The 22488-nt window shown below is 40.7% G+C and overlaps 1 protein-coding gene across 1 annotated transcript in view; it reads right to left on the minus strand.

The window, feature by feature from the left end:
- The window catches only part of ARHGAP20 (Rho GTPase activating protein 20), a 161855-nt gene that overhangs the window by 32641 nt on the left and 106726 nt on the right, over positions 1 to 22488 (minus strand). The window contains 2 exon segments of the mRNA XM_020989804.2: positions 11103 to 11291; positions 17632 to 17698. Coding sequence (XP_020845463.1) covers positions 11103 to 11291; positions 17632 to 17698 — 256 coding nt within the window.

The raw sequence follows: 22488 nt of genomic DNA on the forward strand, positions 1-22488 counted from the left end.
TTCTCAAGTTGTTTTTACAGATGAGGAAACTGAGGCAAACAGGGCTAAGAGATTTGCCCAGGGTCATACAGCTAGGAAGTGTATGAGGCCAAATTTGAACTCAGGTCTTCCTGACTCCAGGTCTGGTGCTCTATCCATGGTGCCTCCTAGCCATTCCATTCTGGGAGTAGATGAAAGGAAAAAGTGGTATAAATGATCTTGACTAAATGTGAATTTATATTGATTATGCCACCCCTACCCCTGTTATCACAGTAATAAGAACCTTAGCCAACACAGTACACGTAGCATCTCACAAAGCAAGTCACTCCCACTATATTCCTCACAGAGTTGTTATAAGGAAAGCAGAGAACCCTATATAAATGTGAATGTGTCACTATAAGCAAGTCACAGAGGCAGCTGGTATGGTTCAGAGAGTGCTAGACCAAGAGGGAGTAGGGAAGATCTGAGTTCAGATCCAGCCTGAGGCACTGACTAGTTGTGTGACCTGGGGCAAGTCATTTAACCTTTTCCTGCCTCAATATCTTCCTCTATAAAATGAGGATAATCATAGCACCTCCCTCCCAGAGTTGTTGTGAGGATCAAATGAGATAATATTTGTAAAGTGCTTAGTACACTTTAGCATACTCTTTGGCCTCACTTGTGCTCTTTTTGTGGCAATTAGGTGGTATAGTGGCCAAAGCCCTGGACCTGAATTCAGTAGAAACTTAAGTTCAAATCCAGCCTCAGACACTTGCTAGTTGTGTGACTCTGCCCAAGTCAGTTAAGCTCTGCCTCAGTTTCCTGAACCTGTAAAATAGAGATAATAACAGCACTTACCTCACAGGGCTACTCTTAACCTGGTACACAGTAGGTCCTTAATAAATACCTGTTTTCCATTACAAAATGCAAACTGGGTAATTTGATTACATAAAATTGAAAAGTTTTTGCACAAATCAAGCCAATGCAACCAAGATTAGAAGGATAGTAGAAAACAGGCAAAGAATTTTTACAACCAGTGTCTCTGATAAGGGCCTCATTTCTAAAATATATAGAGAATTAAATCAAATTTATAAAAATACAAGTCATTCCCCAATTGATAAATGGTCAAAGAATATGAGTAGGCAGTTTTCAGATGAAGAAATTAAAGCCATCGATAGTCACATGAAAAATGCTCTGAATCACTATTTATTAGAGAAATGCAAGTAAAACAACTCTGAGGTACCATGTCACACCTATCAGACTGCCCAACATGACAAAACAGGAAAATGATAAATGTTGGAGAAGATGTGGGAAAACTGGAACACTAATGCACTGTTGGTGGAGTTGTGAAATGATCCAACCATTTTGGAGAGCAATTTGGAATTATGCCCAAAGGCTATAACAATGTGCATACCCTTTGACGCAGCAATAGCACTTCTAGGGCTGTATCCCAAAGAGATCATACAAATGGAAAAAGGACCGACATACAAAAAATATTTATGTCAGTTCTTTTTGTGATGGCAAAGAATTGGAAATTGAGAGGATGCCCATCAATTGGGGAATGGCTGAGCAAATTTTGGTATATGAATGGAATGTAATACTTGCTAATTGTACTATTGTACTAATGATGAGCAGGCAGATTTCAGAAAAACCTGGAAAGACTTGTATGGACTGATGCTGAGTGAAGTGAGCAGAACTAGGAGAAAGTGGTACACAGTAACAGCCACGTTGTGCAATGATTAACGTTGATAGACTTAGCTGTTCTCAGCAATGCAAGGATCTAAAGCATCTCCAAATGTCTCATGATGGAAAATGCTATCCCCCATCCAAAGAAAGAACTATGGAGCTTGAATGAACATTGAAGCATACTATTTGCTATTTTTTTCTTCTGTTTTGTTTTGTTTTCTCTTTCTTGTGGTTCCTCCTATTGGTTCTAATTCTTCCTTACAACATCACTAAAGTGAAAATATGTTTAATTGGAATGTATATGTATAGCCTATATCAGATTGCGCACCATCTTGGAGAGGGAAGGGGAGAAAAATTGAAAACTCAAAGGCTTATGGAAGTGATTGTTGGTAAATCAAAATAAATTAATTTTAAAAAAAAATCTGTTGTCTTTCTGTCTCTTCACCTTTCTTTAACCTTTCTGAGCCTCAATTCATTCATCTGTAAAACGGGTTGCCACAAGGATCGCACTTTGTAAATCTGAAAATGCTGAATAAATATAAATCCTGACTCTGGCATTAACTGTGTGACAATGGACAAGTGGCTTAATCTCTCTGAGTCCCAGTATCCTGGCTGTAAGGGAAGAATGATAATACCTACATATAGTATAGACCTAACAGGGTCATTGTGAGGATTGAATTTATGTTTAAGGAACCTTGGAAACTTTGTGCCATGGGAAGTATCAGCTACTGTTATTATTATTACTATTCAACATTTCTGAGTCTGCATAGCCAAATCAATGCAGGAAAATCATACTGGCTTGGTATCAGGAAGTAGTTTTTTCTATGCCATCTGCTGTCCCAATGATTAAGCATGAATGAGGACTGGGACTGAGCTTTTCCTTGGTTCTACTGAGTTCTTTAACAGGCATATCAGGAGAGGGGTCAAAGGAACATAGGATCAGAGCAATACAGACTCAGAGATTATCTTGACCATTATCCTCATTTTCCAGGAGCAAACTGACCTCTGGGGAAACTAAATACATCTAAGGTCACAGAGCTAACTAGAGGGGCAGAGCTAGGATTCCACCGTGGGTTCTCAGTTTCCAAAAATGACATTCTTCCCAGTATACCACACGGGCACTACATACTGTTCTGCTCACATTTATTTTTAGGTGTCCCCAAAGAGACTGAATGCCAACTGGACAGATCCAGGGTCTGCATCCATCCTAAAATTTCCCTAAAGAGCCCTATTTCATCCCCCTTCCCCTTCTAATCCCATAATTGAAGTAGTAAAGGAAAGCACATGTTCCTCTCATCTCCAAACTGCCGCTAGACAGGGCACTTCCTCACTGCCCCCTCCCTGTCAGATCTCTATAGTCATTCTCTCCCCTCACTTGTGCTCTCTTGATCTTTTTGAGGTAGCTAGGTGGTACAGTGGCTAGAGAGCTCCAGCTGGGCCTGGAGTCAGGACAGATGAGTTCAAATATAGCCTTAGACACTTGCTAGCCATGTGACTCTGCAAAAGTCACTTACCCTTTGCCTCAGTTTCCTCAGTCTGTAAAATAATAGATAGTAACAGCACTTCCCTTGCAAGGGCTGTTGTGGGGATCAAATGCCCACAAATGTTGTGGCGATACCAAAGCCCAAACTTGACATGTAGGAGTTAACTAGGGAACCTGGGACATGCAAACATGGATGCAGATAAGGAAGGACAAAATCTATAAAATCACTTCTTTAGAGAAGAGCATCATTAACAACCGGGGGACAAGGAAAAGCTTGCCAAAGCTAGTGAAGGGAGGTAGGGATTCCAAGAGGTGGAAATGAGGAGAGAAATGTAAGGACTTCTCAGAATAATGTTTTAAATATATAAAACAAACCATACAGAATGACCAAGAAAATCAATTATTTTGAAAAATAATTTTAAAAAGAAGTTCAGAGACCACAGGTTAACAATACTTCTCCGAGAGGCAACAGGGAATGACTAAAGCTTCTTAATCATGGCAATGACTTCGACAGAACTATGTTTTAGGAATATAATTTTGGTAGTCATATAGCAGAGCTAGGTGGCATAGTGAATAGAGAGGTGGGCTTAAAATAAGAAAGACCTAAGTTCAAATCAGGCTTCAGACATTTACTAGCTGTGTGAACCTGGGCAAGTCACTTAAACTCTTCATTAGTTTCCTCAACTGGAAAACAGGGGTAAGAAGAATTATCTACCTTCTGTTACGAGAATCAAATGAGTAAATAATTTTACAGTAGTTACCACAAGTGCCTGGCACAGAGTAAGCACTACATAAATGTTAGCTGTCATCACCATCACCATCATAATTAGATAGATTGGAAAGAGGAAAGATTAGAAGCAGGAAGTCCAGTTTAGAAGGTACTGTAATAACCTGAGTGGGACAACATGACCAATATGGAAAGCTTTTACATGACTACACATGTATATCCTATATCAAACTGCTTGAGGAGGAGGCAAAGAGGGGAGGAGAGCATTTGGAATTCAAAATTAAAACAAAATTAATGTTAAAAAATGCTTTTACATATAATTGCAAAAAAATAAAATGTTATTTAAAAAATAAATAAAAAATAATAATATGAATGGGAGACAATGCTTCTGAGACAAGGGTGTCCACTTGGGTAGTGGTTGCGTGTGTGGGGAGAAGGGGACTATAGAATGACAGTAATTAACAGCTGATTGGATAATCAAGGTGAGCAAGAATAAAGGGCAGAGGATGACTCTATGGTAGTAAATGTGAGTGCCTGGAAGGATGAGGGTTCCCATGGAAACAAAAAGGATGAGGCCACAGTCTGGATTAGTCAGCCTAAAAGGTTCCGCTGGATTACTCAGATAATAATTCTTAATTCTGGAGTTTCCTTGACTAGTAAAAATAATCAGACAGAGAAATTGTGAAACTTGTAGTCTGATCAAGCTTACACAAGTCAGTGATGAGTCCCCTCCCCCTCCCAGGCCATTCTCTTCTCCCTTCATCCCCTCCCTTCTATCACCTTCTTTGGCCTCCGTAATTAAAACAAGGCTATCCTTACTTCTGGAAAGGCTGTTCAGGTGTGTCTGTTGGCTCTACTTATGGCCAATCATCATTTCCTGACCAAAACTTCCTTCTCTACTGCCACTACCATAAAAGGCAATGAGATGGCACTAATTCTCTGCATTTGTTCAGTCAGCTAGGTGGGGTGGCTGAAGGAGTGCTGGCTTTAGAGTCAAGAAAAACGAAGTTTGAATTCTGCTTCAGACACTTGCTAACTCTGTGACCCTGGGCAAGTCACTTAACCTCTACCCACCTCAGCTTCCTCATCTAGAAAATGGAGATAGTAGCATTTGCCTTACAAGGTTATTTGTGAGGATCATATGAGATGCTATCTGTGAAAAGCTTTGCAAATCTTCAAAGTACTGAGTGAATGTCAGTTCTCACCAGTGGAAGCTCACCCTTTCCCTTTGACAAGGCAAATTCTCCACTGCCACTTTCTACCTTAACTAATTAAAGGTGTAGTACTTTAACTTTCTTGTGCCTCAGGCTCTTCATTAAAGACATGATGATAATACCAGGCTCATTCCAGAAGGCAAGAAAATGTACTACAGTGACCTCTGCAGGTGCCTTAGGATCACAGAATCATCCTCTAATTCTACAGTCTGACCTGCAGAAATCTGGGGCTACACTTTCCTGACCAGTTCATTTTTTATTCCTTGGCTCTCAGTAAGGAACACTGATTAGAAAGTCAGTATTCTGTGTGATCTTGGGTAAGATCTTGAATGTCTCTTGGGCTGGTAAAATGAGGAGATGAGGTAGCTTATAATGCAATTCTATGGTCAGTCAGTCACTCAATAAAGAAACATTTATCAAGAACCTATTTTGTGAGTGCTAAGCACTGGGAAGACAAAGGCAGGTAAGGTCCTTGCCCTCAAGGAGCTCACAGTCTAATAGGCGAAGACAACATACAAAAAGGAAGCTGAAAAGGGGGAAAGGGAGGAGAAGATAGGAAAGACTCCCCTCTAGAGTTCAGTGCTTAGCTTCTTTTAAGTGTCCTTCCCTGATATCATTCCTGATATTGACACACCACTAGACCTTCTATTCACTCCATTCTTGTCTGACTAGGGCTTGCATCTTTTCTCTGAAATATTCTTTTACCTTTGGGCTTTATAATCAGGATCTCATTCTGCCATACTCTTTTTTGGCATGGGGGAGTAGAGGAAATATGGGAAACATGTCAAAAGACTCCCTGGGTCCAGACCCTCATATGGCCAGATGGGCGTGCAGAAAGTTGTACACGTCAGAAAACTGTCTTCTTGTTGTTGTTTGTCCTGTGTTCTCCAAGAGGACCATGAAGGAGGGAGATGATGTCATGAGTGGCAAGTGAATGGGATGTAAGGGAGTCAGGGCTGTGCAAAGTCACCAGACTCACTTTCTCCTCCAGAGCCACCTGGGTCCAGCCTCCAGATATAGCTCAGGATGACTGGAGATGGCCCTGGATGTAGTAGGAGAACTTGGCCTTCTTATAACAACCCAAGTGACAAAGAGACTTGAGGATTATAGATAGAACTACTGAGACTTTTCCAAGTTATGTCCCCTTCACTCATGTATCTAACCCTGGATGGTCAAAGCCTGCTTTCAAGTTTCTTCCTAATCTGCCCAAGCTCAGAAATTATCCTCCACTGGTGGAGAGTGAATGAAACCAAAGAAAGACAAGGACTCTCTCTAGTCTTTTCCTAAATTGGCCTTAACCCTGCCTTCCTCTTCTTCCCCCTAACCCACTAAGGCTGTAAAGACTCTATACAGACACTCCCACCCCATCTCCCACCCCCTTGAGGAATTAGTTAGAGGCTGGCCACAGGTTATCAAGGCTTGTAAACTTCTGAACCTCAATCCCGCAAATACTGCAGACATAATGACTCTGAGAAAGAATGCTATTGCCAAGAACTGAATTATTCTAGCCAGTGCGATTTCTTCTAAGAAAGGTCAATCACTGAACTAGAAATTAGGTAAGATGGAAGAAAATTTTATTTCCTAAAATCTAACTTTCTGAAAAGTCCTATTCTCATGTATCAGAAATGCATTTGGATATTTAAGGGTTTAATTCAATTATGAATTCACTGAGCTCTTGCGACACACTGAGCACTAAATATATAACCTTAGTTTAATTGGAGAGGGAAGATTTAGACATGTGAGAGAGAAAGAAAAGAACCATATGTACTAGGATAGATGAGGGGCCATATTTTATTACCTTTTCTCCCAACTGTCTTGATAATAGTTTATTCTCCTTAACCTTGGCCCCATTCTCCCAACTTCCCTGCTTCTAAAGATGATAACCATTCTCCCAGCCACCTACATTCAGCTCCATATCCAAAATTTCCAAATCCTACGATTCTGTCCCCATATCATCTTCCCCATTTTAGCTTCACTTAACATAGTGCAGGGCACATAGTAGATGCTTGATGCTTAATCCTTCCTTCCTCCCTCCCTCCCTCCCTTCTTTCCTTCCTCCCTCCCTCTCTCCTCCTTTCTTCCCATCTACCTTGTCCTCTCCCACCACAAATCCTTACCTTCATCACTTAGTATGCTAGAATAATAATTTCATGTGGTTGTTGTGAGACTCAAATGGGACAATGTTTGCAAAGTGTTTTGTAAACCTTAAAGTACTATACAAATCTCAGGAATTGTAATTAGTGAATAAAGTTGAACACAAACTAAGTAAAGTGTAAAGAAGAGCCCGGTATCAGAAGGTTTCGGTCAAAATCTTGCCTGATACTATCTGTGACTTCCAGCAAGTGATTTTACCTCCTGGGCCTCAGTTTCCTCATCTATAAAATGAGGTGGCTGGCCTTGATAGCCTTTGATGTCCCTTCCAGCTCTGGATTTCTGAGTCCACGATCATTAAGCTGGGTAGTGGTAGCAGAAGAAGCAAAATCATGGAGACAGGGAATGAGCATCAAGGAGTGAGTGCTGTGAGAATTCTATTTGTTTCATAACTGTGCCCATGCTACGAAAATGCTAACACTGAGGGGCGGTTGAGGAAGGCACAGTTGTAGCTCACTTAACACACCAGATGTTTCTGGAGTTGTGTACAAATCAAATGAAAAATTAAGTCTTTTAAAACACAATAGGAGGTTTCTATTTCAAGGAATCCTGGGCTGCATTCTAAGATAGAGTGAGGAGAACTTTTTGCTTGTCTAGTATTTAGATCTAGATTTTTGCAAATTGAATTTTCTTAAGGCACTGCACACCTGTATTATCACTGCTTTCCCATTAGTGTCTATATAAAACGAGGATAAAGTACTGCATCTACTGGCAGGTGATGATGTTAACCATTTTGGAGGGTAGCTAATGTCTGGTCCCATTAGAAAGATTTGGGGAAGCAGTATGACAGAGTGGAAAAAATTCTGGATTTGGAATCTGAGAACTAGCTGCATGAAATGTGGGCATGTAACCTAACCTCTTGGGGTCTCAATTTTTTCAACTCTAAAATGAGAGAGTAGAACTAGATGACCTGGAGCATCCCCTTTTTTCTCTCAGTCTAGGATCCCGTGACAGAAGGCATGAAGATGGCCTCAATGATCTCCAAATATACCCTACTACCCTGTGAATTTCTAATGACTGACCTAAATTGGTCTGAGGTTTTATTAACTATAGCTTGCCTCAGTTAACACACTTGTAAAATGGGTATATCACATTATTCTGAGAGAGAGCTTGTAGTTAATCCAAGCAGATAAGCAGAGGCACAGAAATACGGAAATTGGACCCACTGCTCTCATTGCACTGAAAACACTGGTGCTCAAACATGAACCTGGACATCTTGGCTTGTAAGGCTCACTTTGTCCACTGCTAACCTCAAGTATAAAGTACTGTACTGCTAGAGAAAGTCATAGAATTCTACAGACAGAGTTCATATCATTTCCATTTTACCTAACTTCCCTAGGCCTCCATTGTTGCTAGCAATGCTTTCATTCATTCTCATTCTTTCATTCAATCCAATTCAACAAACACAAAGTTGAACAAGGCTCCATGGATAAGGAGACAAAAATAAAAACAGCCTCTGCTCTCAAGGACTTTCATGCTCCTTTTCACCTCAATTTAACTCTCTGTGTTTTTTTCTCATCTGTAAAATAGGTATGATAACATTTCTACAATGACCTACTTCAGAAGGGAGTTGTGAAAGTAACACGAGATAACAAATATCAGCTACTTCGTAAATCCCAAAGTGCTACAGGTATTTGCTACTATTAATATGCTTCCCTTCTGTCTCAGAAGAAGACACATTTTCTACTTTCCAAACTTCCATCTGTGTTTTTATCCTCCCACTTCCTCCAAGACTTTGCTCCTTCTACTATCCTTTTGCTCATCAATCTGTGCTTCTTCCAAGGAATCTGGTGTCCTGGCCTTCAAATAGATATAAGCCTTTCCCTTAACGCTAGTGCCGTCCCTCTGCTATCTCCAATCTATCCTGTATACAGCTTGTCGTACATAGTTCTTGGAATATTGTCTCCTCTGTTAGGCTGTGATCTCTTTGAAAGGACAGATTATATTTTGCCGTTATTTATCCCCAGCAAATAGCACATAGCCTTGTACATAGTAGGAGTTTAATAAATGCTTACTGACTGACTGTTGGAGATACAAAGACAAAGCTGAAACAGAACGTTTATTCTATTAGGGTAGACAACATGTAGAGATACAAGCATACACATATGAAATATAAAGTAATTTTATTTTCAGGGAGGAGGTGGGGATAGAGTCACTAAGAGTTAGCAAGATCATTAAAGGCCTCATGTAGACAGTAGTATATAATGTGAGCTTTCAAACAGTATGAAAATACTATGGTGAAAAAACTATTCTTCAAATTGAATAGATGAAAATAATTTTCAATTTTTAAAAATTGTTTATTGTGTTCTAGAATCCGTTTTCTCTTGTTTGACATATAACTCAATCTCTGGAATCAGCACAATTAAATTCAATAAGCAGTTATTGAAAACCACATGTGTGCATATACACATGACATTCATTAGGCACTGCTTCTGTACAGTGCCAGGGGCTATATAAAGCTCAGATACTATATGTGACTTGCCCTCAAGATGCTTCAAACAGAAGCAGGGAGATATGACAACAACAAAGAAAGGTATACTGTTTAACATTACCTAAATTCACTGAGTATGTATTACATTCTCTGGGCCATAAATTAGGACATTAAGCTTTCCTTTTTCAAAACTCTATTAAAATGTACTTACTTTTCTAGAAATCAAAAGTGTCCAGAAAAGTTGATACTGTAACTTTGTGTTAGATGTGTGTGCTTTGTGTTGGGAAGGGAGAATGAAGAGAAAATGGGAAAAGGTACGAAGATGATTAGGACGTGATATTCAAGATGCTTCCTAATTTACTAAGGCTATGTTGTATTCTTTTTATCCAGAGTCTAAGAGAAAAAGCAGCCTGGGCAGTAGAAAATTTGTTCTTAGGACACCAGAGCTTCAAACATCCCAACTCTGCTGCCTGTTAGCTGTGTGACTTTGGGCAGGTCACCATCTGAATCTTCATCTCCTTACTTGTACAATGATGGGGCTAGCTTAGGTGATCTCTAAGGTTACCCTCAGCTCCAATTCCTTTCATATTGTCTTCTATGATTGTGAGGTGTAAGAAAACTGTTTAGTCCAGAACATGACAACATGACAAAAATAGTCATATGTTAACTCATATGGTTCAGAAAGCCAGGCAGAGATTTCCCCAGCATCACTGGAATATTCTGCTTCCATCTAGCTTTATTTTCATAAATATCAGCCACCAAGCAGGGTACCTCAGCCTACTGACACACACCTTCCTCATGCCCTAATTCCCATGATTTATCCATTAGGTGACAATAACAACAATACTTAGAAATGTTTTAAGGTTTACCATGCACTTTACAAATATCATCTCATATGATCCTCACAACAAACTTGTGAAGTAGGTGTTATCATTATCTCCATTTAATAGATGAAGAAACTGAGGCAAAAAGAGGTTAAGTGACCTGCCCAAAGTCACACATCTAGTAATTATCTGAGGCAGGATTTGAACTCAGGTATCCCTGATTCCGCATCTTGTGTACTTAAATACTGATGCAGTAGTGTGTGTGATGACAGGAGAAGAAGGTTTGCAAAAGAGGGGCTGAGGAAGTACCGATAATGTCACCTGGTTTCAGTCTTTCTAGTGAGCAGAGGCTTAAAGTAAAAAGGGAAATGTCGAAAAGGAACAACAGAAAATACTGTTGCTATCTGTCCACTGATGTATACTGCTAACTAACATGACCCTTTCTGGGAAGTCTCACCTTTTCTCAGTTAAGTGTAAATAGAGAGCAATCTGACAGAAAAAGCTCCTTATCTGGCTAGAATTTGTTCCCCCTCATCTCTTGCCTCAACTAATTTCGCTTGGATTAACAGCTGTTTTAATGTCTACGTAGTTGGTGCTGAACGCACCCCTGTGAGGGGAAGCCACTCACCGGTCAGTGGTTGGCTCCTGGCCAGGCGGCTGGGCTTCAGTATAAACTGGCACTGCATCTCCCGGGGCAGCTGCTCCATGAGGAAGGATTCCTGGAAGTCCAAAGGGGATGGTGAGTCCTTTGATCCCTGTGTCAGGAATGAAGTGTCTCGAAGGTGGCTCATTTTGATTCCATAAGGATACTCATGACCTAGAAGAGAAAGGTCCAAATAATGGACTTTGAATAGCTTGGTCACAAAGTTATACCGTAGCTACCTTGTCGTGAAAGTGTATGCAGTGTACTGGAATGGCGATCAATTTCTGTCTGGGTGATGTTGTTCAGTTGTTTCAGGCATGTCTGACTCTTGGTGACCCCATTTGGGTTTCTCTTCGCAAAGATACTGAAGTGGTTTGCCACTTCCTTCTCCAGCTCATTTTACAAATGAGAAAAGTGAGATAAACAGGGATAAGTGACTTGTGCATGGTCATACAGCAGTGGCTGAGGCCAGATTTGAACTCATGTTTTCCTGACTCCAGACCTGGCACTCTATCTGCCGAGCCTCCTATCTGCCCCATGCATTAAAAAGTGCATATAAACTTTGTTGGGCAATAATCATCATTCACAGGTCCAGAGGAATATTCTGTAGTAGAAACTGAGTTCTCTATTCTCAGAGTAGCAAGGAGCACATGTTTTCTTATTTTGTCCTTCCTTGAGGAAGACAAAAGAAGAAAACTTCAAATTTTATAAGCTTAAAGGTCCTGTGCTGACATCTGAGCATATCTCTCTTATTCTGCTAATTCCTTACAAAAAAGGAAGAACAGAGGAACAGGGAGATATGGCAAATCAGTTCTAATGCAATTATAGTCAGGTATTGGTTGCAAGCTCTGCACTTTCCTGATTCAATGATCCAACCACTCATCTCCATTTATCCATAATTTATTAAGTGTCTGCTGGGCACAAAACTCTCTGCTTGGCACCAGGAGAAATGATATTTTGGGAAGACATAACTCTAATCTTACGGAAGCTAAGGCAGAAACTCTAACACAAGGTACACTCGAGATGATGAGTTATCCTGACTGCATGGTGCAGTGGGTAGAGCTCCAGACCTGGAGTCAGGAAGACTCATCGTCCTGAGTTCAAATCTGGCCTCAAGACACTTACTATCTGTGTGAACATGGCAAGTCGTTTAACCTCGTTGGCCTCAGTGGCCTCATCAGTACAAATGAGCTGGAGAAGGAAATGGCGAACCATTCCAGTATCTTTGCCAAGAAAACCCCAAATGGGGCCACGAAGAGTTGGACATGACTGAACAACAACACACAACAAGCAAACACAATTTGTACCCATCGATTGGGAAATGGCTAAACATGATGTGGTTTGTGAACGTAATGGGTTATTATTTATTCAGTGACCTACGGGAAGACTTATTTCAGCTGATTCAAAGTGAAGTAAACACAACCAGGAAAACAATAGATACAGGGACTACAGCAATGTAAATGGAGTGCACAACCAAAAGCAAGCAAAACTGAATGCTGTGAATTTATAGTGCCTAAGGTCAACCCCAAAAGAAGAAAGATGAGAAGGCACCTCCTCTGAGCCTTTGCAGAGTGTGTGTGGGCTGGGGGTTATGGATATGGAGCAGTGAATATCCTGTCAGATTTTTTTGATGTATGGGTTAGTTGTACTTAACTGCTTTTTTTTCTTTTGCAATGTACTTGATGGACAAACAAGGGACAGCAAAACAAATTAGAAAAAATAAAGGAAGGTTAGCAGGTGAAGAGGAGGAAGAAAGGCATTTTAGGTATTGGACACAGAGATAGGAAAGCTCAGGGAATGTCTGAAGGATGGAATAGTCTAGTTAGGCTGGAAAATGTTCTCTCTACACTGACAAGAGAGACAGCTGGGGATCGAGCTGGCCAGATCATTCACATACTGGATGTGACCCTGGACAGTTAAGAATTGACAACATTTGCTGGGAACAACTCTGTCCACTCTCCGTCTTCTCTTCTGCCATTGTCTTCTGTCAGGAATGGGCAATGGGAGGGGGCGGCTAGGTGGTGCACTGGATAGAGCACTGGCCCTAGAGTCAGGAAGACCTGAGTTTAAATTCGGACTCAGACATATGATCCCCCTAGCTGTGTGACCCTGGGCAAGTCACTTAACCCCAACTGCTTCACCCCCCCCAAAAAAAAAAGCAATAGACAATGGGAGAACCGTCATAGGAAGCGGATGACGGCAAGGCTGTAGGAATCAGTGAGCAACACAGACCCTTCCCAGACTGGATAACTAGACTTCTGGGGTGTAAGAATGGAGTACATGTTGGTGGGTCACTGTCTCACAGGCTGACAACAGGCTCACAACGGCCTCTATGTTCCAAATTTTGCTGTAATGGAGATATTTTAAGGGAGCAGTGAAGGTGCCCTTCATCCCACTCCTACTTTGTCTTACTAAACTTAAGCAACCCATTCTTTCCTTTTGGTGTTCTTCTGGCAGAGATCCCAACACACTGATGAAGCTCCAGCCATAATAAATTATTACAGCAACTTCTACCAGTCAGCCAAAAAAAAAAAAGGGTGTGAGGGGTCCAAATGAAAGAAATGTGTGTGAAGGACACATGGCTAATCAATAGTTCAGGGTTGAAAAGCCCTCAGGATACAGAAAATGTGGTGTTGATGTAGTGTGACAATCAGGGTGTGCACTGGTATCTTGCAGGCACCCATAATGTCTCTGATGCAGGTTAGGTTAAGAGCCTAAAGGCTGCTGCTACCCATAGGATTTCCCTCAAAGATGCCAAGGGGAACAAACTTGAAGATTTGAGAATAAATGACCAAGTGCCCAAAGCTCCTCTGAAAGCTGGGCATCTTAACTCAAATTCTTGGCCCCCTTTAAGAAAGAAAAGCCAAAATATCAGCAGCTGCATAGGGACTAAATTAAGTGCAACAAAGTTGACAACTTATTTTGTCATGGCCCAGGGACACATGGATCAATGTCTTCTCTGGTCCCACCTTTCCAATAATGCTCTTTCCCCTTGGATCTCCTCTAACAGTGTGTTGATCTTGCTCTAATATACTTAGCACTGAATGCTACACATTATAGGTATCTGTGCATCATCATGATTTCATTGGTGTAGGCAACTCCCAGCATGGAGATTACTTGCACTAACGAAGATGGACAACCCATCTGTGAACTGTAATCATAGAGTTACAAAGCTGCCCAGGGAAAAGAAGAGGATAAGACTTGCCCATGGTCACCCAACTGGTATGTTTCAGAGTCTAGACTTGAACGCAGATCTTTCTGACTCTCTCTATACCACTTTGCCTTCTTGTACATATCTGATTTCCTACTGAATGCTATCATTGAATTTGAGAGTTCAAAAAGACCTCAGCAGCCACCTATTCCGATCCATGCACAAAAGACCCCCCCAAATGTAACATAAATGACAAGTAATTATCTGGCTACTGCTAGAAAACCTTCAATGCTGGGGTGGGAACCTGCTATCTCTTGAGGCAGCCCATCCCACTGAATTAATTGCAAACTGCATGAAGAAATGGGATGTGTCTTATCTAAGCTGTGAATCTTCTCTAGTACAATGTTCTCTCCTGCCAAAGCATGGGCTTTTCTTGAATGTCAATAGGATGCCTGCCCCCAACTAAAATGACCTAAAAATGTGATCAGAAACTTGAAGAGAATTTGCTATTGTGAACAGAACAGGAAGAAGCTGAATGGGTCTCCACATTTTCCTCTTTGTGGACACTTTACTTCTTGTCCTCATTTCTTAAAGCAAGCATTCCAAGAGATGAGCCCAGTATGGAACAAGAGTGAGAAGTAAGAGACAGATCACCTAACTGCCGAACCCACTGAAAAAGGAAAGGGCCCAAGGAAAGTCTTTTATACTCAAAACTTTAATTCTTTTTTTATATCTGCTAGTTTTTATGTCATCTTTATCCCTCTGTCCTATTCTACACAGTAAGTCAGCACCTATTACCAAACATAAAGAGGGCGAAGAAGCAGTTCAGCAAAAGTAACCAAGAGATTGAGACTGACAACATGTGCCTATGCAGTAGTAATTCAGAGGTGGAATGACCATTGTTGATACTTACAAAGTTGACAAAGATTTTGTATATATGTATGTATGCATGTATGTATGTGTGTGTATGTATATATGTATATGTGTGTGTATACACATATATGTTCTATACGTATACACACATATGTACATGTTTACATGTATATGTGTGTGCGTATAGATAGGTAGACAGATAGATATTTAGCCAAGTGTTGCAATAGACAGAGCACCAGGCCTAGAGACAGGAAAACTCATATTTCTGAGTTCAAATCTGGCCTGAGACACTTGCTAGATGTGTGATCCTGGGTAAGTCATTTAGCTCTGCCTCAGTTTCCTCATTTGTAAAAGAGCTGAAGAAGTAAATGACAAACCACTCCACTATCTCTGCCAAGAAACCCCTAAATGGAGTCACAAGGAGCTGGACATGACTGAAATGACTGAACAGCAACAACACAAGCACATCCACAGCCGCCACCACAATAACATGTGTGTGTGTTATCTCATTTGATTCTCACAAAAAACCAGAGAAGGAAGCAGAACTAAAGCATTCTTAATTGGCGCTTTCTGGATGAGGAAAAGGAAGTTGACAATGGTGAAGTTTATGCTCAAATTTACAGAATTAGGAAGTGAGAGAAGCAGGCCTTGAATCCAGCTTGTCTGAATCAAAAGCCAATGCTGGTCTCTTTCCAGCAGACCACAGATGCCTCTCTGAAGGTAGAACCCAAGTGATAGTCTCCTTAGGAGAAAATACAGGCACGCTTAAATGCTTCAATAAATAAAGGTTAAGGACTGGGCAAGCAGAACAAGCTAGGTCCACTCTGGGTCTAAATCTTGCTAATGGCATAAGACAATATAAGTCGTACCATTTCATAGCTGCCTTTAATTATGAAAGGGAGTTAAAAGTCATGCTGAATGGAACGATGCACCTGTCAAGAAACTACTGTGAAAATTGTGCTGTTTAAATGTACTTCCAAAGACTTGTAACTCCTCAATCATAAAGGTCTTCCAATATTGTTGATTCTTTCATGCAGCTTTTCAAGAAAGATTTATCAAGTGAGAGAGACATTTCTTCTTTTTGATATGACGCAGAAATGACATAATGAAAGTGACTTTTAAAGTCAATGTGAGTGTGTGTACATGTGTCTGTCCTGCAGAGAGAGAGGATCCCCTGCAGCTGAGATGCCTGGATATAACTTGCCTTGAGATCACTGAGAGAATTGCTGACAGGAGTCTCTATGGTGGACATAGGGAAATATGGCCAGCTCTGAAGCCCTTCTGGATTCCAGCCGACTTCACAGTGAGGGGCCTGGTGGCAACCAGCACCCTGGAGATTGTCCAGGAGATCTGGATCCCCTGGTCCAAGCCTCCTGCTTTACTGGTGCTCATTAGAGGGAAGAGAGTTAACGATCTAGTGATTTTAGTTATGGCCTCTGGTGAATTAGTGCTAAGAAGTGCAGGCAAAGAGATGATTTAACCCTGTGGTTTGGGAGTAGGAGAATACTGTGAAGAGAAAGAGGTAAGGTGCTTATGATTCTCGCAGATGGACTGTTTCCTAGGCCTCCATCATGAGGCGTTCTCTCAAGGCAGAGTCAGTCTGGCGACTAAGGCAAAATTCAAGAACTATGCTTTAAGTAATAAGCACATGGCAAAGAAGAGAACTATTCTAGAATTGACTGGATGGGCCCAAAAGAAAAAACAACAACAAAGAATTAGATGGGAAGATATTGTGAGAGCATCATAATTCTCTGAAGACATTTCATCCAAATTTTAGGAGTCATCTAATCTCCATTTGAGGACAGCCAGTGATAGGGAAACCATCCCTCTAAAGATACCTCATTCCATGCCTGGACAACTCCCATTGCTAAGCAGGTTTTCCTTGCACTGAAGCAAAATGTACCTCTCAGCAGCTTCTGACTGGCAGTGCTCCTGATTTCTCCCATCTGAGTCTAAGGAAAAGAAATCTCATGTGTCTTCCACATGATAGACTTCAGATACTTCCAGACAGTATTCATAACCTGTGCCACCCCCAGCCCTCCACCTTCTTGAAACATCTCTCGTTCTCACTGATCTCACTGTTGCATGGGGCTCATTCTCCAGCCCCTACCCACTACCCCCTCACCATCTTTGGTTGCCTTTCCCTGGGCCTATTCCATATTGTCAAGACATGGTGTTCTAGATGTGGCCTGACAAGCACCCTGTACAATGGAAATCATCCATCAACCAAGAAACAAGAAACTAGGAGGTAAATCAAGATGTGCCTTTTGGTTCCCCCTCAGCCTTATTCTTTCTTTCTTTTACATTTTCTCAGGATACTCTAGAAATCTTTCTGAAAAGTAAACATCTGTTTTGTTGAGGAAGCATAAGACAAAGGAGAGAAGGGCCAAAGGTAACAAGATCAGCACTAAGTATCCCTCTGTTGGGGGGTTTTCCTTTCAAATACCTTTTGAAACACCTCCCCCTGCTTAGATTTTCCCAGAAACTTACCAATGAGTGGGTACGGAGCTTCTTCTCTCCCAGAGTTCACCCAGAGTTGGTAATCTTCTGCAGAACCCTAGGAAATGAAACGCACAGACACCCTTCAAGAGTTAAAGCAGTTTTCTTGCTTGGTTTGTGCTAGAGATTTTCAATTCTGTGATTGCCAAAGGGTCTTTTACTATCTATTTTGGCTATGGCATGCTGTAACTGATGGTAGTCTGAGGCAGTGGGGCTGAAAGCCATCCCAGAGCTTCAGAGATGGGCCAAAGGATCCAGATGTCCTCCCCTTTCCATGAAGAGTCCAGGGAAATATCAAACTACAAACAGTATTACATACCCTAAGAGAATCCCATCCCTCTTGTGATGCAATCCACAGACCGTGACTTCATATCTTCACTATTTCTTCAAAGTTCAGGGAACTCATTTCCTTTGTTTTTTTTCCTCCTTAAACTTTCATTGTTGCCTTTTTCTTTTATACAGTTATTTCCCTTTCGCCCTCCTCCCTGGCCCCATTGAAGTGTTCCTGGTAATGACGCAACACAAAAGCATTTAAGCAAAGCCAGTGAACCTAATGCTTGCGCTGGACAGCATGTCCCACATTCTACATCCCTAATCTCCCAGTTGTCCAGGTGAAAGATGTTTCGTTGTTTGTTTTGCAGAACAGAGATTCTTCATTAGAGTTCTCTGTCTTTTAACCTTCTTCTATCATAGGACATAGATTTAGGGCTGGGAGAGACCTTCGAGGCCATGTAGCACAACCCCTTCATTTTGTAGATGAGGAAACAGACCCAGGAAGGTGAAGTGATTTGTCCAAGGTCACAAAGGCACTAAATACCAGGGCAGGATTTGAACCCAGGTCCTCTCACTCTAGAGCCAGTCTGGTACAGCATTCTTCCTTCACCTCTTAGAATCTCTAGCATCCCTCAAAGTTGGTTTGAATTCCACCTCCTACATGAGCAATGCCAAGCTTTTCTGGATTGGTCACAGACATTTGTTTTCCCTTGTTTTTGTGAATTCCTTATATCTGACCTTCCTTACAGTATGATGGTATTACTATATTCATATGTAACAATTTGTTCAACTTTTCCCCCACTGAACAGCATCCATTTTATTTCTGAATTTTTTGCTTCCAAGACTTTTGGGACACTTTCTATGTACTGACTTTCCTTTCTGCCATTGACTGCCTTGGATTATGTGCCCATTCCTGGTACAGTTAAACCAAAAGGTCTAGCTTAATGGTCTTTGCTGCATTATTCCAAATTGTTCTCCAAAACAGATGGAACAATTTATAGTACTACAAATAGTGTCTTCATATTCCTGTCTTTCCACGGCCCCTCAAACGTGGACTGTTCCCATTTTTTATTATGTTTTTTCAATTTATTGGTGTGAGGTAGAACCTCATCGTGAATTTCCTTTCTATCTCTCATTTTATTAGTGATTTGGAACACTTTTCCATGTTCCTTCTCATTTCCAAGAGAAAGGCCTCCTCTTTGGGATCTTGGCCTTTGTTGGTTCCTCAGTGTTCTCAGAAAATCTTTGATGTGGGCTCTGTTTGACCCTACAATAAATATCTGTCATACCACTGGGAAAACCACAAGCACCATTCATTTAGTGCTGTGACAGACAGGGGTGACGGCTTTATAAAGTGCATTAACCCTGCTGCTGGTAGCAGCTGGGCAACTAGCGTTGAGATGATGGCATAGAAGGGGTGTGTTTGGGATTTCAGCTAAGCAAAATCCTAAAGAGAGAGCAGAAAAAAATCTTGAATCTAGAGCACAGCAATTCTAAACAGGGAAAGCAAAGCCATCCACTTGCACAATCACTTTCATTAATAGAAAACAATAGATTCTAGAAGTCTCATTTTGGGGAGAGATAACCCTCCCTGGCATATCTTCTGTGGGATCATCTTAAAAGTATTTTACAGCAGAAAATTCTCTCAGATAGATTAGACTTTGGCAAGATGGTTCATAGTTTGGTTTTGATTTTTTTTTTCCCCCTTCACTTCCCATTGAAAACCATAGCCTTGTTCTCATACATTTCATCATCATCACCATCATCATTGTCATAATTCATATAGCATTTTAATGTTGGCAAAGCACTTTACACAGATTGTCTTGATCCTCACAACTATTTAGTAAGTAGGTACTATGATCATTTCCATTTTATAGATGAGGAATCTGAAGTTTAGAAGTGACTTCTCCAGGGCCACATAAGCTAATAGGTGATTGAGATAGGATTTGAACTCAGTCTATATCCTGAACTGAAGTCCAGAACTCTATTTACTAGAAATCCTTCTTTTGGTCATGGAGAACGTTAACTTATTTCACACGAAAAGACATCAAAACTTCAAGTATATTCTTTATGCATCTCAGTGGTAAAACTTTAGTTTAAATTTATTGCAAATAGAAAGATATACCCCTAATAAAATCCTGTCATTTTATGTAGTGGCAGAAAAAACAGAATTGTGATTCCTGGAAACCATATATGAGTGAACAGCCTCCATCCTCAAATTAAATAGTTTGATTCTTTTCATGTGAAAAAAATTGATCACTTGAGCCAAGGAAAAAAAGAACAAATGAGAAAAGAAACTCATCAGATTGTTGAAGGAGATCATAATATATCAAATGTTATTTTTTTTCCTTCAAACTAATCACAATGGTTTTTGCAACCAGCCTGTTGCAAGACTTAGTGCCTTACTCTTCATTTCACACCAGTTAGAGCTCTTCATATATAGAAATGAATACAAGAGAAAGGGTAGAAGAAACAACATTAGGAGAGACTTGCTTTAATCTAATAAGTGTGTTATAAAGAATTTCTAAGTAAGTAAAATTTCTGTCCAAACAATTATACTTTAAACACATCAGGAGAGCTCACGCCTTCAAGCAATCCGAGAGGAATCAACCATTGAATGCCACAGCTGGAAGGGACCCTGGAATACTCTCCCTTCCTCCCCCCTTCTCTTACAGATGAGGAAAACGCATTAACTGCCTCATCCTACGTCTCCCAGTTGGCGTTATTTCAGAGAATAAAACAGAACATCCTGATGTACAGTTCAATATGTGGCCTTCTCATTCTATTATTTTCTAAAATCTACATTGGTGGGTGAGAACCAATTCCTCCCCTCACAACCTAAGCAAATGGTTGTCGACCTGGACACTGAAGATTAGTTACAAATAAATAAGTGTGATTAGAATGATGCGGTTTGTATAAGAAAGCAATATAATATAAAGGAATGGACACATGAGTCAGAGTCAGAAGACGTAGGTTCAGATTCTGGCCCTACTACTTATTAGCCAAGGAATTCTGAATAAGCTCTTTAGCCTCTCTAAGCTTCCATTTCCTCATCTATAAAATGAGGATAAAATATGTGCACAATTACCTCACAGGGCATGATGATATTCAAATAGTAGAATATATGGAAACTACTTTCTAAGTGCAAAGCATTTCAGAAATGTTAGTTATTACTAGAGGCTCTTCAATGTCTCAGCAAAGAGCTCACAATGATGATACTTTTTTTCATCTGGTTGTGATGATAAACATCTTCCGGAAGGGCTTCCTTAGGTCTTGGTCAAACTAGCAGCCGTAGGATCACAGATTTAGGGCTGGAGGGGCCCTAGATGTCATCTAGCACAACCCCATTTCTAGATTAGGAAACAATGCCAGAAAGCTGAAGGACTTTGCCTGAGCTAGTGGGTGGCAGAGAGGAATTGCAACCCAAGACTCATGACTCCAATTTCAGTCTCTTTTCATTGCATTATGTTGCTTCTCATTCCCTTTCTATTAAACAGGATACTGGCTTTTGTGCTGTATATATATTAAGGAGACAGAAGAGGGAAGGAGGATTGGGCTCTGCTGTAAGAAAGCTTTCTGTGACTTTTCTAGTCATGATAACTTTCCAACTCCTCTTTTCTTCTTCAGCACTGAAATATCTAGTCACCTCCACCTGAAAAACTTCTCAAATATTTCTCTTCAAAATAGAAGTTGTTGAGGAGCCAGAAACAGGAAAGTGTACAGGGTGGTACGGATGTCCATTTAGATCAAAGCCCAAAGCACGGTATCTTGTATATACTAGGTGCTTAAGAAGTTGTCTTGTGTGTACTAGGTGCTTAATAAGCTATCTTATATACTCGTACTTAATAAACAATCTTGTATATACGAGGTGCTTAATAACAGTTTGCTGAATTAAACTGAAAGAATTTATTTTCATTTGCTAATTCATTACAGAGAAGTAGAATATCAACTCCATTTCATACTTAAGAGCTAGGTACTAGGTGTGTGTTTTCTAGGAAAATACCACAATTAAAACATTGGGAGGTGTTCAGAAATCTTCCTACAAACATTCCCATTTCTTTTTAATGGAATTCCCTTTGTTCCAATCATTTGCTTTACCAATTGTGGAGTCACTTTCCCTCTCCTTTTACTAGGCAGTTAGTTGTCAGGTCTCATTGACCCTCCCTCTACAACATTTCTCATCACTGTACCCAGGTGGTACAGCTGGACTGAGAGTCAGAGAGACCTGAGTTCAAATCTGGCCTCAGACTCTTACTAGCTGTGTGACCTTGGGCAAGTCACTTAACCTCTTCAGCCTCAGTTTTTCATCTGTAAAATGGGGGACAGTAATAGTACCATCCTCATAGAGTTATTGTGAGGATCAAATGAGATAATATTTGTAAGGTACTAAGTACACAGTAGGTATATAGTAAAATACTTGTCTTCTTCCCCCCTTCTCTTTATTCACACAGCCTCTATGCCAATGCAGGCCCTCCTCTCCACTCACCTGAATTACTGTGATTGCATCTAGTTAGTATCCCTTTTTTCATTTTCTTCCTTTTCCAAACCATCCTCCACATAGCCCCTAAGTAGATA

The sequence above is a fragment of the Phascolarctos cinereus genome, unplaced genomic scaffold (genome assembly GCF_003287225.1).
Source record: "Phascolarctos cinereus isolate Bilbo 61053 unplaced genomic scaffold, phaCin_HiC Scaffold_726;HRSCAF=1367, whole genome shotgun sequence".
In the NCBI taxonomy this organism is placed as follows: Eukaryota; Metazoa; Chordata; class Mammalia; order Diprotodontia; family Phascolarctidae; genus Phascolarctos; species Phascolarctos cinereus.